Source organism: Ciona intestinalis, unplaced genomic scaffold (assembly GCF_000224145.3).
Source record: "Ciona intestinalis unplaced genomic scaffold, KH HT001118.1, whole genome shotgun sequence".
NCBI lineage: Eukaryota > Metazoa > Chordata > Ascidiacea > Phlebobranchia > Cionidae > Ciona > Ciona intestinalis.
The window spans coordinates 1-19,362 of NW_004191439.1; the positions used below are offsets into that span (position 1 = coordinate 1).

The 19,362-nt window shown below is 35.2% G+C and overlaps 2 protein-coding genes across 3 annotated transcripts; both read left to right on the plus strand.

Annotated features, from left to right (window-relative positions):
* Window positions 1–1,423: 1,423 nt before the first annotated feature.
* On the plus strand, window positions 1,424–3,632 carry LOC100187448 (aladin). Its single transcript, XM_002129474.4, has one exon. The coding sequence runs from the start codon at window positions 1,852–1,854 to the stop codon at window positions 3,430–3,432; it is 1,581 nt and encodes a 526-aa protein (XP_002129510.1). The 5' UTR covers window positions 1,424–1,851; the 3' UTR covers window positions 3,433–3,632.
* On the plus strand, window positions 3,624–19,157 carry LOC100177213 (major facilitator superfamily domain-containing protein 1). 2 transcript variants are annotated; one of them, XM_002129310.5, is made up of 13 exons: window positions 3,624–3,793; window positions 4,784–4,880; window positions 9,109–9,236; window positions 9,724–9,884; window positions 10,205–10,301; window positions 13,244–13,454; window positions 15,428–15,484; window positions 15,926–16,082; window positions 16,265–16,362; window positions 17,121–17,233; window positions 17,352–17,460; window positions 18,409–18,498; window positions 18,791–19,157. In XM_002129310.5, exons 1-13 carry the CDS (start codon window positions 3,646–3,648, stop codon window positions 18,873–18,875), a joined length of 1,551 nt encoding a protein of 516 aa, XP_002129346.1. In that variant the 5' UTR covers window positions 3,624–3,645; the 3' UTR covers window positions 18,876–19,157. The 2 variants fall into 2 exon arrangements, with proteins under 2 accessions (XP_002129346.1, XP_026695890.1); XM_026840089.1 differs by lacking the exons at window positions 3,624–3,793; window positions 4,784–4,880 and adding an exon at window positions 6,314–6,468.
* The last annotated feature ends 205 nt before the right edge of the window (window positions 19,158–19,362 follow it).

Consider the following 19,362-nt stretch of genomic DNA (forward strand, 5'->3'; position numbering starts at 1 on the left):
AGGTATGGGTCAAGGCTAGTCGCTGCTACCATTGTAGGCGTATGTGTCCTTGAGCAAGACACTTAACGACAATTGCTCCAACCCAGTGGTCACTAATGGGTTGTACAAATTATGAGCCATAGATAAAAATGAAAAAAAAATCCAAAAAAATAATTACCCACAAAGTAACATACTTGGTAACTCGTAATCTGGCGCGAGGTGCACACCCATGTTATAACGACTGTCGTTTTCCGGCCACGCGAGGATAAAGTAAGTTACATTCATTCATTCACTCGTCAGTACTGTTCAGTCCCCCACCAACGTATAATGAACTTCAAGCAGTCAAGAGTTATAATGTATTTTCATATAAACTTTTTCCGATTTAAATAGAAGCCATGTTACGGGGTTTGGGTGCAGGGCCGCGCCCTTTTCAAGACCGCCGTAACATGCAGTATGGTTTATAAAATTGTGCTTAGTTCAAAATATTTTATACATTGAAATTATTTTAATTAAAGTTTAAGGGGTAAATTTTTAATTCAGCGCTTTTGATCAAACAGTAAAGTCGGTAATTAATTGCTAATCATGCGGTTTTAATTCTAAAAACGTAGTCCAAAAATTATAAATATATATTATGATTTGATTTCAAGCAAGAGGTTAAAAAAATGCTAAAATAAAAATTAAGATAAATGCGAAAAAAAACTCAAAAAAAAACAATAACAGCAAGAACAACTGTTCGACGAAAAAGGATCTGTATGATCACTAACGTACTCAATAACGTGCTCAATTAACTTCTAACATTACCTAATTACTGCGTAATTACTGTTTGTCCAAATGAAAACGAGCGTTTTGAAGCCACGACAAGGTTAATAACTAGTATAGAATTACAAGGGTGCGGAAGTTGTGTCTTCATGAGTGTAGGAGCTAGGGTTTAGCTCGAACGCGGCAGCAGTTTTAGCCGTATAAGGAATAAGCGAGTGATGTCTATAAGTTAATTAATGCTCTCCACTGGATGAACGTATACAGATGAATTGACGATAACGCAAATCATAAACGATAGTCAGTCCAACAATAACCAAAGTAGAGCCAAGTCAGCCAGTATGCCAAAGAGCCAGTTATAGAGCCAAAAATAGAGAGACCGAGAGATAAAAAACAGTTATGTTCAGTAGCTAACAAACAAAACAATGTTAATAGCTGAACACATAATAACTAAATCTAAACAGTTACACTAAAACCGCGATGTTAACATAACCATGCAAGACCGCGTTGTTAACAGAACCATGCAAGACCCTATACAAATAACGTAGACCAGAGAGACGGCGTTCGCACAACACACAGAAGAAAGGCAATATATAAGCCAGTCTGACGATGACGCTAGACAGCCAGTAAAATAGTAATATTTAACAATGAGTTATAATACATGTATAAGTGCAGTCGACCTACTGCTCCACAGCCACCAATGGCAACTGAAAACCGCTTTGTTGGTTACTTCGGGTTTGTTTTTTGATAGAGCCCAGTCGACGGCTGTGGTAAAAGGATTAATTAATACTATGCTAATACGTTTTAATCGTGCTTACGCATTAGATCTTTGATCTCTTGTTTTTTTTAAAGCAAAGGGGAGTATTTTGCACTTGCACCGCGCTTTTAGTGTTATGAACAAGATTTGTATCATCAGAAAGGGTGTTGAACTCTCTTTAAATCTAGCCAAATTATATGTTGTAACATAGAGGATTACTGTATAGGGACGTAAATGTACCATCTCATAACGGCAGAAAATACTGTCAGAGATTGCTGCAAGTAATTAGTACTCAAACTTTAATCACCAATTGTTAGAAAATATACGTAACGTACGAGCTTATATTGTATTGTTAAACGATGGCAGCAAGTATGTCTTCTTTTAATAATATTACATTGTGCGAGCTAAATGGGGAGTTAATAAACCCAAATGAAAGCAATATGTCTTTTCGAAACTTTGATGAAACGGATTCTTTTTATTATCCCGATGCCAAGATTACTGTGGATAGCCTCAAAAAGTCCCTGGGAAAAAACGAAACCGCTCAGTTAGCATTTCTGGAACATTCACAAACATTAAAGTGTCGCTTACAAACTGCTTATAATGGCCATGGTATTTATGGAGCCTTAAATGAAATTAACAGCTCGGCATCTTCGGAGGCATTGCCAATGCTTTTTAGATCAGTTTGTCAGAATTTGCTTTCTGCTTTAAGATGGGTTGGTGGCATGCAACTGCCTATGTTTCCTCATTTAAACTTATCGGATGAGACTAGTTTAATCGCATCAATTTCACAAAATAATGATTGGATTGATAGCCCCATTCGTTTTATATCATGGCACTGTAAAGCAAATAAGTTTGCTCTTGCTTTAAAAGATGACACAGTAAAGGTTTACTACCACAATAATGATTTAGTTCCAACTCTTAAGCATAAGCTTCAACGCAATGTATCTGATGTTCAATGGAAACCCTTTGCAGCTTCTCTTTTAGCTGTAGCTGCTCAAACAGCTGTACTAATTTGGACCATTGATCCATGCTCATTGTCATCCCGCCCGTATTCTGGCTCAGTTCAAGTTCTCTCATTCAGGAACCACTCTCCTGTATCGTCTGTGGCTTGGAACCCACATGGTTACGATCAGTTGTTCACCTCATGTGTCCTCAGTTCAGCAATCTTGGTTTGGAATGTTGGTTTAAAGAAACCACAAGTTATCCAGCATATTAGCAGATGTGCAGGAGTTACCAGACTCCTGTTTTCACCTGATGGAGAAAAAGTTCTTGCATCAACTCCATCATCATCATTTAGAGTTTTTGAAACTTCAATGTGGTCAAATGAACGTTGGTCACAACTTTCTGGCAGATTGCAAGCTGCATGCTGGAACTATGATGGCAGAATACTCTTGTTTTCACTGTTATCTGATCCAAGAATATATTCTTTGACATTTGGCAACTCAAAAAGTTCTGATCAACTAACTGTTGATGGCTCGAAACATGCAACTGTGGTTATAGATCTTAGCTCCGATGAACAAGGGGATCAATCAAATGTTATTCACTCTATGATTTGGGATGAGTCTGGCTCTCGTTTAGCTGTAATGTTTGATAAACATGATTTTAGGAGTGCTCGAATTGCTTTATTTGCTACATCATCTAATCCTGTCTTCTCCATTACTCTAAAAGGATACATAGAAGGACGAAATGGTTGCTTGCCACAATTAATTGCATTTAAACCAAACTGCAGTACAGGAGCATGTCTTACCATTTGCTATTCTGATGGTAACATAACTTATGTACCACTGTATTTTAAACGCTCTCAAATAGACGTCAAACAAAACCCTTCAAAATGTTCAATGCTTAATTATTCCACACTGTCCAACCAAGCATGTTTAAATACAAGTCCAGCAATTTGGAGTCAAAAACACGCAAAAATTATGTCAGTGTCACCAAGTTGAAACTTGTTATAATGGTATAAACTATTATACATGGGGTTACCAAATATACAAGTACAACCATAAAATGATCATGTTTCGTGATGTTTAAACTTCCTTTTTGTACCTTGTGGTAGCATGGGATAGATAACATTTAAATACATTGCCATTTCTATTTTTTCAAAACTGAATAATTTCATTTATTTCCCTCTTTCTGTAAATAGGAACTAAAATATAATGGATAATGAACAACAGAGTTTACTTAATGCCTCAGCTATTTCTGTAGAAGATGGAAAGAAAACCAGTTTTTGTGGAGACATTGGAGACCCCCAAGGACTTTTACATCGTCTTATTGTTTTAGCTTTGATGTGTTTTTTAAGTTTTGGTGAGTAAAAAAGTTACATATGAATCATGTTTTAGTTTTTTTTTTTTTTTCTGATTAAAGCTTGTTTCCGCGTCAATTTAAGCACACACAAAACTGTCAGTACTAAACTTTGCAGATAAAATAAAGTTTAACCCATGCAAAAACAGCTTATCTGGTACAAGTACGGCACATTGTCATATACTACACTTCTCAAACTGTGTTTAGCCAGCATACAAATTATTAGCAGAAGCCAGTTTAAAGAAGTGTAAAACTAAAATCTGCAATCACCAAACACAGTTTAAGGCAACATTCACTTTTTTACCAACTAAGAATTTTCTCTTTTAAAATTACCAGGAATTTAGTGGTGCCAATAGTAGAGTGAATAGTAGAAAAACTGACTGGCTGGCCTGTCGCCAGAATTGTGCACTGTGGGGCGCCCAAATTAGTAAAAAACACTCACTTTTTTTCTCTAAATAGTGGACGCTTATGCTCCCAATTAAGAATGTTGGTGTTTATAATCTGTAATAAGTAATTCCCAAATACACATTTCCTACTGGTTTATATTGGTCATGTAATACAAGTTACAATCTCTATGGAGCAATCAAATACCAGGAGTCAGATGAATGTATTACAACATAGCTAGATATGTTACTTAACAACTGCCAATGTCTCTTGCCTCTCATAAATGACGGATTTGTAATCATATACTGTTTGGAATAGGTAAATTACATATACGTTAACGGTTAACATGAAAATATAAATAAACTCCAGCCCACTAATACATTGAGTGATATTACACTGACAAGGTAATGATGTTAAGACATTGTCACAACAAGGTATAGTAAAGGAATGGACACCTTTGTAATATTATCTGAAACCATACAAACTATCAAGAGTTAAAATCATTTACCTTCAAGTACAGTGTATTCATGTAAATGTACTTTCAGTGATTAGTTTATTTTGCTGTGTTTATTAATTTGTTGTATAACCGAACAATAACATTTATACCAGGTAGCTATTTCTGCTATGACAATCCTGCAGCATTGCATAACGAAATTATCAGTGATCTTAATTTGAATGAAGCAACTTTTATGCAGCTTTATGCTTGGTAAGTTATTTGACTTTTTTACTCATTTTGTAAATTTTATAAATAACAATTTTTTGAGGCTTTATCGGCTTATTTTAACAAATTAATGTTAAACAAAAGTTCTGATCATAGGCGTCGATTTAAGGGTGCATGATTTACATAGCAGAAGTGCAAAGGCGTCATTTTGCACCCCAGTCTATAACCATAACTAATGGTGTTCCTCATGAGTTACGATTCCTTATGATATTAAGTTAGTTCCCAATATTAACCATTGTATTAGCTTAGCATGTGGATAAAGCGACACACACCCCTGTTTTAGTTTTTTTAAATGCAGAAAAAATTTTAATTTGTTTTTAAGTCTCTGTGTAGGTGTGTACATTAGAGAAAATTAGAAAATGTTATATTCCAGGTCGTGAGTATACGCGTGCACTATTTTGAAATAGAAGGAAACTATTTCATTATACAAGTTCATCGTGAATAAACAGCGGTGCTACTTCTGGAACAGATTTAGGTTGCTTATTACCGCCTGCTTAAGGGCTAAATTTATTTATTTTACACGCGACACAACTAAGAAGAACGCACCACCAAGTTTATGTTGCTAATTCACGGCCGATAGAAATAGGAATGCTGTGCACGAAGCCAAATGACGTATGAAAATTGGTGCACCCCAAATTTGACAAAGATTTTTAAAAAATCGACGCCTATCGTTATAAAGTTACATATGGTGCAGACGATATTCTATTCTATGTGGGTGAGGTCCCGCAGCGTGGCACGCCATGGGCCCTAGGATTTAGGCCATAATTGACCCATTACCCAACACCCCGGGTGTGCAGACAATGCTGGCCTACTTTGTATATTGAATGAATGAATGTAACTTACTTTATCCTCGCATGGTTAGAAAAAGATAGTCGTTATCACACGGGTTTAACAACTCATGCCAGCTTGCGAGTTACCATGTATGTTTACTTTATGGGTGATTATTCTGTTAGGGGATTTTTTATAAATGCAGCCCTGGAGACTCGTATAAAAGTACGTCAGCAACCAGTTGCTAATTGATTTAGTTACCAATTTAACGGCCAGCTGCAGACATTGGTGCTTGCTACATATTTTACAACAAGTTTTAGCTACTTGTAGAAGTAATAGGACATTGAACGTATGGATTGACAGGCAAAGCCTATATTGAATTAACATGTTTTATCGCCGATAACTTTTACTAGGACATCATAATTCCAAGTGTATTCCAGGACAGGTTAAACACGTTAGGTCCTACTCTTTCAAGTTTCTCTTTTAAAAAAGAGAAAATGTTTTTTAAAACTGAGAAAATGTCTTTAGCTTCGAGCCCTCGTGAAATTCGCATACTGTGCTTGTGAAACATTGATTAAAAGTTCGCTGCTTTGCATTTCGATCAATTCCATTAGAACTTTCTCGGGTATGGCATCCACATCGATATTGAAAGTTGTTGTATACAGATTGAAATCGCAGTTGTAGGAACGAATGTCGGCAAACCGAATTAGGATCGAAGTTCTTTAATCACTGCAATGCTATCTGAAGTATCTGAAGGTATATTTTTGCTCGGAGTGGGAAAGTGGGCAAAATTGTTTTTTTCAAGGTGGGATTTCCAAAGCCGTAGTTTATTTTCGAAGCTAATGATATTTTCATACATACCATTAACTAATTGATCACGTCCTTGCAACTGCTTGTTAAGCTTGTTTAGGTGAGTTGTAACGTCCACTAAAAAAAGCAAGCTTTGAAAGCAACTCCGGATCATGGAAGTTTGAAGCATCCATGTTCTTGCTTTACAGAAAAATTACAATCTCTAGCTTCGCTACAGATACCAACTTCGACAGAAGATTAAATTTGCCATACAAAGCAAAAGCGCATCGAGAATATCTGCTCCGGTTGTAGTGCCCTTAAGGGGCATCAATTGTGCAAATTCCTCCAAGATATCGAAGTTACAATCAATGCTTCTCACAAATATGGCAAGCTGTACAGTATCTTTAGCATCGGCGCTTTCATCAAGTGCAATTAAAAAGTATTGAAAACTTTTTGGCACATCTGCGAAGCGATTGCTTTACGTCAGCACTGCTATTATCATGCTGCAATTCGCGCTGGTTCCAATTCACTGATAGCGTCGCTCCTCGCTCTCATATTTACACCAATTAAAATTCACATAATCGCGGTTTATTAGCATTTCAAGTTGTCACTAATATTGGTTGCTGGCTTAAATTTATATCGGTAATAACACAGTTATACGAACTATAGAAGCACATAAACCACAATTGTTTTCAAAAATTTTAATAATTTGTCAAAACTATTATGACGTAGGGTAGTAGTCATCCTTACATTTATAATCCATGATGAACGTACGTAAAACTTTTCATTTGTTTCTACCGATTTAGATACGTCGTTTAAATAAATGTAAAGGTTCCATGTGACACGATTTGTGTTCAATGTAATAAAGCGGGTGTTGGGAAAATGCATATTTTTAATGTTTGCACGAAAAGGTTTTGTCATTTTAGCTATTCGCGGTGTTCTCGCAGGGTAACCGATGCGTTTAAAATAGAGCACACGCCGCACGTTATACCGTCAATAATTACTGAACTAAGAAACCAAAAAGTATATTGTTGGCCGGACGTAAGAAAGTAGAATTTTTTTCTGTTAAAAATATATTAACGCTTTTCGACGATTCGGGCGGTGACGTTATCACTGATAAGGGTTTTTTTCTAAAACCCTGCTTGAAAAACACTACAATAAATATTTATCTGTAATAAAATTATTTATCTTAAACTATTGATAACACGTCCGCGCACAGGCACGTGCATGCACACACGCGAAGGGCGAATGTTTTCTCTTTGTTTACAACGCGTTTTTCGCAGCCATTTTAAAATGTTTTGCCACCCCAAAAAATATGAATTTCCCTAAAAAATCGACGCCTATGTAATGCGCTGCTTATTATTTCATTTACAATATTTTCCCAGTCAAGCAGCATATTCGTTACGAAACAGTAGGGATTCACACGTGGATACATTGCATCATAATATCGATTGTTTGACCTGGCAATTGATTACGACATAATAGCATATCACACGTTGATTATTTGCGTCATAATAGGAATTCACACTTTCATTTTTTTTTAGCCTGCAGGTGATAAAAAAACAGGTTGAATGTTTGCTTTTTCACGTTTGCCATTAGGTAAAGTATTGTCTCATCTACAATGAATAATTCTTTCGCACGTGAACGCAACAAGCATGTGAATAAATTTCTGTTCAGATAAAGCTTGGTGGCCACTGGCTAGACCTATTTTGCCACTCTAGATTTCAGCTTTTATTTTGGTCATAATAGCGGGTAATCTTTCCTTGTAACCCTGGCGCTTCGTGACAAATTAATTGTCTACGATCGCGAATTACCCAATTTCTCGTCTAGGCTGCTTGCCGGTGTCAAAATACCCAATGAAATATTAAATTAATTTATGCCCGTTTGTAAATTTTGTCACTTTGCCGATTTACCGTCCTTGCAGTCCGGCTCGGGAGACGAGTGATATTTTCGTCAGCATGTAGATACGATAATATAGATAACGATTGAAACAACTTGCGCAATCAGTTACATATATTAAAAGCAGTCGTATTGTAGTTGATTTTAAGTCACGGAATCCTTACTTTGACGTGCGTCTTTTTTCTTATAGCGCTACCCGCCGCCACGTAACGAAATTATGCAAACAATTTCTGAAGGGAGTGTTTTAGCCCAATCATAAACATAGGAAATTTGATTTACTAAATAGGCCTATGTAAAACCACCACTATACAGCAGAAGATAACGTAAATATTCCAACCGTAACGTGCGATACACTGGTAATGCAATGTTACGGCATAATTATGACGTCATATTTATTGCGCCTACCCTGCAATTTAGAAAGTTCGGCGCCTATGGTCACAATAGCTATGTCGTTTGCGTCTTTCGCCATTCTGTCGAAATTAGAAATTTTCCAGAACGTAATAATGCTGAAATAGGCCGCCTAAAACAGTTGCAGTACTGTTTATATTTATATATGAAGTTTTCAAACAGCCTGTTTATTACAAAATAGTAGAGATTCATTGCATCATAATAGCGATTGTTTGAACCTGATAGTTGATTACGACATAATAGAAATTCACAATATCATCTAGTATGTCCCTTTAATTACTGAAATGTGTATTTTACCTAATTAAATGCTGGAATTTGAGAATACTAATTTTCTTATATTTTTGTTTAGGTATTCATGGCCAAATGTAATTCTTTGTTTCTTCGGGGGATTTTTACTCGATCGTATACTTGGTGTTCGTATGGGTAGCATCATATTCAGTTTGTTTGTTCTTGGTGGACAACTAATATTTGCATTAGGTATAACTATATATAATATTCAGTGGGTTATTATTAATATTTGCATTTCTATGGCTTTATCTGAAGAATATTCAATATTAATTTCCATGTTAATTACACATTTAAAGTATTCACTGCATCCAAAATGTATTTGCATAATAAAACTGTATTTTTTGGTTGCCTAAATCTAGGCAATCGTTTTAATACACAAGCTTTTTTTTGTGTATTAAATTTATTCAATAATTAAATTTCCTAAACAAGCGCTAAACTGTAATTAACCTACCAAAAAACAAAACTGGCCTAATAAACTTGAATAGTTGGTGTTGTATTAAAAAATACAGCTAAATCTTTCTAAAACCACTGTGCGCCTATCTTGGTGACAAAGCCAATCTTGGACGGACTTGGCAATCACGTGAATAGAAAAAACATGCATCACGATTTTGGGCAATTATGGGTTCTACTCTTTTTTTATTGCTGTGGTAATAACACATTGTATTAATGCTGATAGGTGCTACATTGGAATTAATGTGGTTGATGGATATGGGTCGTTTTATCTTTGGCATTGGAGGAGAATCTTTAGCAGTTGCACAAAATACATATGCAGTGTTGTGGTTCAAAGAAAAAGAACTTAATCTTGTGTTTGGATTGCAACTCAGCATGGCAAGGATTGTAAGTGATTTAAGTAAGATAGAATGTTATTTTACAACAAAATTATAACAAGACTGTTTCAAGTGTCAGTAAATATTATTAATGAACAAATGATCACTTTTTATTGGAGCAAACTTAGGTATCGCCAAGTATGTAAATTTATTTATTCACATTTTGTTGTGGAAAAAGTTTTACAAGCCTTTATTTAAATTTTTTGATGATGCCACCAATTTTTTGTTGTTTCCAATTGAATGTGAACTTTTGAACATGTTTATCACCCCCGTTTCAGAATGTACTTTTGCATTCTTTGTCCCCAAAGGGTTTACTCATTTAAATCACAGGGAAGTACGGTGAACATGAACATCATGGGACCTGTCTATGGTTGGGTGAAGAAAGGAATTAAATCCGATAGAACACTTGGAATTTCACTTTTTATTGGTTAGTTTTAGTAATTTGAGGTAAACAGTGGTTTAAGTAATTTGAGGTAAACATTTAACAGTTTCACATATCAATTATGTTAACATTCGTATCTATCCTGATTCCTGATATAAAATGCCTGCAAAACAATTGTGGATATATATACATATAATGACACAGTCGTGTAAAAAGTGCCTATTTTTGATGCCGCCGGCAATGGTGATTTTTTTAAACTCAGGGGGCAGAAGGCGCCGGCGTGAGAATCCAGAATTTATTTACTTTGCCGGCTGCGTGACATTTCAGCTTGTTGTCGAATTGCGGTAAAGAAACTTTTATTTGCTTCACCGGTTGCTTGTGTTCGTTGGAACAATTGTTGCTGGGTGCTTCGACACCGTGAGGCAGAACAGGCAACCCTCATTGCTTAAGACCTCGTACGTGCATTTGTGCAGAGAGAGACTTGGGATCCTTCATTTTGGTTTCCTCGGGCAGGCTTGACATGAAGGCATGTTAAACAAAATAATCGTAAAGTCTGTCTAAAACTGTTAATCCACTGGTCCTGGCAGGATCCCCAATTTGTTACACTTCTGTAGTCTCCAGGTTTGTAAATCACCCGTGTTCAGATACAATCGTATAGTAATCTAAAAGCAGCATAAAACACAAGGAACGTTCGACTCTTAACAAAACACAGCACGTACTTGCTTTACACTTAAACCTTAGACGTCCTACATCACTGCGTTGGAGACCAAAAAAGTAATTAGCTTGGTGGGGAATTTGAGGGAGCAGGAGGAGCGCATACGGCTCAAAGCACATAAAGTCTAGAATTCAAGCAAAGATATTGTTACAACTGTTTGCCAAGTTTTCATGACTTTTATTAAGTTTCGGATACACCTTCATATTTATTACTTTTCCGGGATCAGCTTGATTAGTATCGTGCAATAGTTTTGCTCAAACTTGTTTCAGCCAATGCAAATTACTTTCTTTTGCTGTCATGGTATTCATGTAGTTCCTTTAATTTTGGGTTTGTTTTCAGAGTAAGTTCTTCTCCAAATACCCTGGTTTAATGACTCAGCCCTTTTATCATGGCCTCGATAAGCAATCTACTGTGTGCAGAAAAAATCAATAAAATTTCAGTAGCATGGTTGAATAATGAAAATTCTTGAGTTTGTATGTTGTTGGTTGGTTTATTATTTAATTTATATAATCATTCCATCTGACGCAAGCAAAAACATTGTTGTGGGCTCGTTCCATCTAACGCAAGCAAAAACATTGTTGTGGGATTTTTTTGCAGCGCTTTTGAGACAAAAATCCGATTTTGGTAAATGCTGCATCCGACCTCCCTGTTTCAGTGCTGAAATGTTGGCAAGCAAAACAAAATGCGCGTTCCATATGTGCTCAATAATACTCCAACCACTCAAATTTATTACACAAAACGCCAATTAAAAAGAATGATATTCATCAATTTTAGAAAAAAGGAAAAGCTTTGACTGGTGTACCTTGTCAACCATGTTCAGCTATGTAATAATAAATAAGAGATACCTTTTGAACTTCTTGCTCTCTTTATCATTATGCTACTTTATAACGATCGAACTTGAGTAATTTTTTTTCTTATGGGAAGTCCCATGCATTGCGCCATGACCATTTTTTTTTTACTTCAGCGGTCAAATTTGCTGTTTTAAAACTCATTTTTTTCAAAATCTGTTTTGTATTTTAAAACTTCGGTGGTAGCGTTAAATCACATTTGAGCATATCTATCAATACACAGATTTTTCGTTGGTATGTCCCTTTAATATTTTTTTCAGCGGAAATTCGCAACACAAACTTTGCACTGCCTTTCCCATAGCTGCGTGTAAAATAAATGTAATTTTCCCATTAACTAAGATAACAGATTGTAATAAACAACCCAAATATGTTGTAGAAATATAACTGCTTTATATTTACAATGTTTTCCTCAACTAAGCAGCATGTTTATTACAAAATGGTAGGGATTCACACTGGATTCATTGCGGAACAAAGTGCGTACGAAAAAAACTTAAATATTTGTTGTTTAAAATATTTCGGCATTCGTTACGCATTTGCGCCGACCGCCTGTCCCCGCCCCATTTTAAATGCTTAACTTATTGGTTATGACGGAGGTTGGTTTCTCATGTTGTCACTTGTGCTTTTACACGACAGCGTCAGCAATACAACCCAGTCTTTTTTTACCAGGTGTTAAATTTTTAAGCTTGAGTTTTTAAAGTTGACCTCTACCATAGTGTTATGACAAATTGTTTTTATTTGCCATGTGCTTAATGTACTAGGTTAATACCAGAATCGGTATTTCATTACCCCAGAAACTTACAGGGCAACTAAATGAAAATCCGATATAGCTGATAAAATCAAACTACAGGCTTAATTATTATTAATTAGTGAACTTGTAATTAATTAATTAGGTAATTTATAATTGTTTTTAAATAAATTTTACCTCCCCTCCATTAAGCAAACATTATTTTTATCAGCAAATACATTTTATTCGTGTATCATGTTGACGCTCAAAAAAGTCGCGTAAGTGACCTAAAGTAACCTCGACGTTACACGCGCCTGACAAACATGACATGCGGTGGACGCGTGATCAGACGCTTTGACCTAGTTCAATATGTTAGATTGTTACGAACGAGTTGAATTAGGTATACGATTGAGTTTACGTTTTATGAACGAGTTACCGCTCTGCATTAATTCTTACGTACGCTCGCTGCTGGACGTCTGGTTACTTAGCGACGATAATATCGGCCATTTTATGCCCTTGCCGATAATCGGTAAATTACCGAAAATGCGACCGATATAACGGCAAACAGATAATCGGTCGTGCTCTAGTTTGTGCGCATACACATATAAATTATTCTTATATATTGAATTACCATCTCTGCCTAATGACTTAACAGAATGTATTCATCCAACAAAAAATTAACTTTTCCATCATTCCACAGCTGCCATAACTTGTGTGTTTTCACTTGGATGTGCTCTTATGTTAGCTTATCTCGATAAACGAGCAGAAAGAATTGTAGAAAGAAAAAAGAATGCTTCAGATGAAGTTGTGAAGTTTACTGATGTTCGCCACTTTTGCTTCCAACTGTGGATGGTGTTCCTTGTGTGTGTTGGATATTATGTTGCAATATTTCCTTTTATTGGACTTGGCAAGTAAGACATTTGTATTATTTGGCCGAATATCACTTTAAAAATGAATAAATGATACTTGTAGCGTAGGGATGCACACCAGAGAATAATTAGTAGAAATAGTGCCGAGCCGAGCCCGAACTCAAAAACATTCAGCGCTCGGCTGAAAACTGGGCCGAGCGCTCAGCCTTTTGCTATAATGTTGCTCGCCAGAGCAATAAAGATTAAAAACGAAAAAAGTGTGATTCGCAACGTCAGCAAACCCGTATCGAATTGCAGCCATTTTTTCTAATAAAATAATTAAAAACTGCTGCAACATTAATAATTTTTTAATTAAATATTTATTATATGAATTTTACATTTTGCAACATTGGGAATTACGAAACGAGACGTCCCTTTAACCGCACACCACGTATTCTGTATTATTTTGACTAGCCACGCTTTTCTCCTTGGTGCTCGGGCTCGTGCCTAGCTTTTCATTGAAGCTCGGCGGTCGGCGAACCCGAGCTTTTACAACTTCAGCACATCCCTAATAATTAGTGTTCTAGAATAACCTAAAACTTTTTTTCCATGAGATTGTAACCTTTTAATATTGGATTTAATTACAGCATCCTGTTTAATGACATCAATATACGGCATTGGTCAATACATATTAATACAATATAACACACCCCTAATATTAACAATTTTATAAAAATAATAATTGTAAAAATAGTTCTACAGGTTGGTGCGTGTTTAGCATTAACCGTTTTCGCACCGTCGTTGCTTTTGTATTTTGCATTCTTAGACACACAGGGCCGTAAATAGGCGCGCGCATTTTTATGTTTAAAATTAATTCAATAAATTTAAATGAATTTTTTTACATTTGCATATTTCATATTATTATTTAGTTAGGATAAGAGATGAAAATTAAAAGTCGTTACTTCAGGTTTCCACTCATTATGTAAAACGAATCGCGTGTCTGTAAACTTGACCGATAATAACCTTTAAATCGATTTTACTTATGCGACTCGAAAAACAACGTAAAATCTTTGAATTATTTTATTACCAAACTGAACTATTCCGGGCGATGCCTTTGGGTCGTAACTCCTAAGTATACTGAGACATGGGACCAGGGAAGGTCAGAGTACGCACGACATTGCAATCCTTATCTACTATATCTCGTCCACTCGCTTATTAAAAGTGACATGTTTATGCGCGTCAGATCGTTGGGTTTTTAAATGCAAATACAATACGAAAGTTTAAAGACCCTTTTCAACATGTATTTACAGTCATAAAAAATGCATATTTAAAACTTTGAAAGTACAGAATGTTGTACTCGTGGAACACCCATTGCGATCGGCAAACGTGTTTCTGCAGTAAACAACATTAAACTGTTTTGATTGGGAGGAAACAGTTGGTAAGTTAGTGTAATTATGTCTAAATACGCCTATCCGAGTGTAACGTTCAATAAAACACAGCGGCTTTTATCTTTACTGACCAAGCATTTAGTTTACTTTTGCATGGGTAACAATGAACGCGTCAATTACTATTATGATGCAAATAATCAACTCGTCAATTGGTATTATGTGGCGGAAAATCCCTGTGTCAATCTCTACTATGGTGTAATAAACAATCTGCTAAGGCAAGCCAATTAATGTTATATTGTTTATTCTTGCACTGAACAACTTGTCGGCATTAGTTGCATGTCCTCGCGCAAGGCGCTACTCTAAACATATGATGTCATAATGCTTATTACGTCACTACAGCCGGCCATTTTGGGCGCCTCATGGCCTGCAATTTGGGCAACAGCCAGTCGATTTTTTCTACTACCCTGATACATATATTATATGGAGGTGAACTCGTGCCAGCTTACGAGTACCACTTTGTGGGTGTAATTTTTTAGGGAGTTTTTCACTTTTTCATGTCTGACTGATAATTTGAACAATTCAATAGTGACCACTCAGTTCGACCAATTGAAGATGATGACACTAATTTAATTTGTTTGTTTTTTTCAGAGTATTTTTTGAAGAGAAATTTGGCTTCAGTCCTTCAAGTGCGAGCGCTGTTAACAGGTGAATGGTTGATCTTACACAATTATCGCAAATGAATTTTTATTCTTCACATTTAGTAATTATGTTCTGTTTGATGTTGAACATAGAAAAATATTTTTGTTTTTTTAGTTGGTATTAATATGTGTGTAATTCTAACTCCAGATGCTACGTTATTTTTCTTGGCTTTTAGCAGCTTTTGTTTCAAGCCTGTTTAAATTTTTAGAACATTGAAATTTCATTTTGTTAGCCATAATTTTTGTAATGTCAGCAAATTTCCATAAAAATAGGAATGTCTAAACTTAAAATTCTATTTGAAGTTAATAATTCTGTTAATAATGAAGTTATTAAAAATCATTCAAGCATCTGTCTCTCTCTCTCTATATATATATATATATGTGTGGGCAAGTTTCAACTTTTCATTGGTTTACCCATTTAACGAAAACAATGTTGTAATTTTTACAGCATAGTGTATATTCTATCAGCACCTTGCTCCCCTGTGCTTGGATTCCTAGTTGATAGATTGGGTTATAATGTATTCTGGGTGATAATAGCTGTACTCTCCACACTTGCCAGTCATGGATTACTTGCCTTTACATTTCTAAACCCATGGGTAGCTATGGTAAGTTGAGTCAGTACCGGGTGTTTAGGTGTTTGTGTATAAAAACAGACCAATGTCGTTGTTCAACCATCTGTACACCAAACCAAATGTTAGACATAGATAATGTGAAAGATATGAATACCCATATTTTATAGTAGTTTACATTTTTGTGAACATACATTCCTAAACAAGATTGTTCACAGAGTATTATGGGGGTGTCATACTCACTTCTTGCTTGTGCGTTATGGCCGATGGTGGCTTTCCTTGTACCTCAACATCAGCTTGCCACTGCATATGGATTGTAAGTAAAATATTTTAAGGCTTTTTTATATTTTAGATGCATTAAAATATAGTGCAAACAAAGCACAGCGTGTATGTCACCCGATGTTATTGTGTCTGATATATACTTGTGTAAATCAAACATATTTATGACGTTGTGTAGGCTGGAGACAGGCACTGCAATAAATGTTTATCTCATATAAAAAAAGGTCAGCTATAATGACAATGCACATTTACAATCAATTTTGGTACTTGGTTTTTCTAATCTGTTTACCCACACATACACCATTGATCACTTCCATACAAATTGTAAACACCAACGTTACATGTTTGCTTTCACTTATAGTTTGTTTAACAATTTAAACCATTGGCTACCCCCACATCCAATTTAATGTTTCCCTGCATTGTTTAACCTTGTTTTACAAGTAAAGTAGTAACTCTCTTCAACATTTGCTGGTTGGTATCATAGCATATATTTAACAAAAGTCAAAACTCCAACCAAAATTTACCATAGACATTTAAATGATATTGCCCATTGCCTGTCTCTTTACAATGACTATTCTAGATTACCCTGTATCAACCTAAAATGCTTCCCAATGGTTTCTAAATTTCTATCTAATATCCTTAGAAAATATGCAATGTATTTTAAAACACAGTGTATTGACAACGTCAAAATTAAATACAATTTGAATACACGATGATTTGAGAAACCTTCTTTAAGCCATAAATTCAGTAGTTTAAAAATTTTCAGTAATCGGAATAAAAAAATTTCTGTTGCAGCATGCAGTCAATACAAAACCTCGGGCTTGCCATTATTTCACTTGCATCTGGCTCAATCCTGGACAGTTCTGGTTATTTTGTGCTTGAAATATTCTATTGTGCTTGTATCTGTGGTAAGTAACATACAATATAAATTCTTTTTTTGGTATTTAGTTATGAATAAATTAAAAACCAGTCTTTTGATTATATTCTGTTAAAAGTGTATACACAATTTATTTTACAAATTTGCAGTTGCACTCATGGCTGCTCTGTTGCTCTACCTTGTGGATCTAGGAAGGGGTAGTGGGTTGAATTTATCGGCAAAAGCAAGAGAACCTCAAGTAGCAGATGAGGTTGAAAAGTAAGTGCCATGTACTTTATTATTAAACGGAAACACAATATATTCATTATGCTCTTACGGCGTATGCGGAAAATTTTGTGTTTTAAACAAAAATTGTTCAGAAAATATTAAAATGCAGAACATTCAATATTTCTTTTCAAAAATGTAGATGTCTGTAGCAGAAAATATTTCAAAAATTTACGTAGAAAGGAATTAATGGTGTGGTGCCTAATAGTGTTTTATAACGTCATCAAATTTTAAATGCACTTACCAAAAATTTGTATTTATGTGTAATTTGTAATTTTAAGCAAAACATGCATAAAAAATCCTTGCAAAGTTGATTTCCGGGTTAGTTTACTATTTAACTAAAAGGGTTGTTTTCAACCGGTGAGTGGTGAGTCACCATCGGTGAGTGGTGAGTGTTTTCACCACTGGTGACAACAAAAAGATTGTCACAGTTTGCGCTGAAATCTTAAAAAAACTCACCAAAAACGATTTATTACTTTGATGTTTGGGACGAAATACGACCCTTATTCTTAAAAATATATCTTGGTTTTCAAACCAAGTTTACTAAAATCCATGAGATGATGGCCATTTCAAAGGTTATATTGATAAATAATTCCTTCCTCTTTTAAATAAAACCGAATGTAAGTGAAGTTGTCAACATTTTTGTGAACACCTGTTGTAAAATGCATGTTTGCCTTAAAACTACAGCTTTGGCAGTAATAGCAGCGATGACCCTGTATAAAATTTTCTGATTGTTGTCTGTAATGTTTGCCAATTCATTAAAGTATTAAATTTTAAAGTAGGTTTGCAACCCCTACCTTTCAGCTCCAATATGATTAATTAGATGTGATTAACCACGTTTTAGTATATGGCCTTTTTCTTTTGCATGATTTCATTTTAGCATTTACCCAATCAAAACATTTAATCGTTAATTTATTCACACATAATAATTAAAAAATTCAGTGCTGAGAGTTCCATTGAAACACAAGGCACTCACCCAGCATTTGTTCGACCAATGACTGCATTTGGAATTCGAAACCGATATTATTCAAGGTTTGTGAAATTATTTGTATTAACCTTCAGTGAAGTCTCTATTCATGAACCTCAAGTTTAGAGCTTTATATTTTAATTTATTAATTCTCTTGATTGGTTTCAATATTTTCGTGCTCTTGTAATGTCATCTTGAAACAATGGGAGTAACATGACACTGCAAGATTTTTAGTTAGCTTTTTTTCGGTGGGAATATACTATGCCAATTCCAACAAAAAAGCGGTTGATTGCTGTGTTACGGTTCTAATGTTGTAAACCAGCACCACAGAATAACGTTGTAAATGATTATTTACAGAATTGGAGCACAAATACCTGAACATTTGCTTGCACATGCAAACATCAACAGGTCCCGGTCATCATCATATGAAGCTATTTCTTAATATTTTATTCTCACTGTCACCCGTACTTTACACTGCTTTTAATGAATTCTTCTTTATGTTAAATCTTCACTGATTTTACCCGCTGCATCTGCAACTATTACACATATATTCTGACCTGTTTTCGACATAATTTTTACATAAATATAATACGTTCTTTCATCTATACACAAAAGATAAATATTATTCTCTTTGTCATTAATGCCTTTCTTGAATATTGTGATTTTAAAATTGATTTTATTGAGCTGCATGAGAAATAAAACTGACAATTTGTTTTGATCTAAATAGGTTTCATATTAGGTGAAGGGGGATTAATAATAGATATTGGAAGTTGGCCATAAAACTAACAATCTGAAGTTACCACACAATTGCATGTGAACAGAATGTGTCTGTGACAGACATAACATGTTCATGACAGACAACGAGAGTTCACAGAGTAGTTGTTTATTTTGTGTATGGCTGACAATTTGGATCGGTAGTGTAGAACTTT

Coding starts and splice junctions, on each gene's coding strand:
- LOC100187448 (XM_002129474.4), top strand. CDS start 1,852: ATGGCAGCAAGTATGTCTTCTTTTAATAATATTACATTGTGCGAGCTA.
- LOC100177213 (XM_002129310.5), top strand. CDS start 3,646: ATGGATAATGAACAACAGAGTTTACTTAATGCCTCAGCTATTTCTGTA. Junction 17,234..17,351: donor CTATTGTGCTTGTATCTGTG/GTAAGTAACATA, acceptor ACAAATTTGCAG/TTGCACTCATGGCTGCTCTG. Junction 18,499..18,790: donor CGAAACCGATATTATTCAAG/GTTTGTGAAATT, acceptor GATTATTTACAG/AATTGGAGCACAAATACCTG.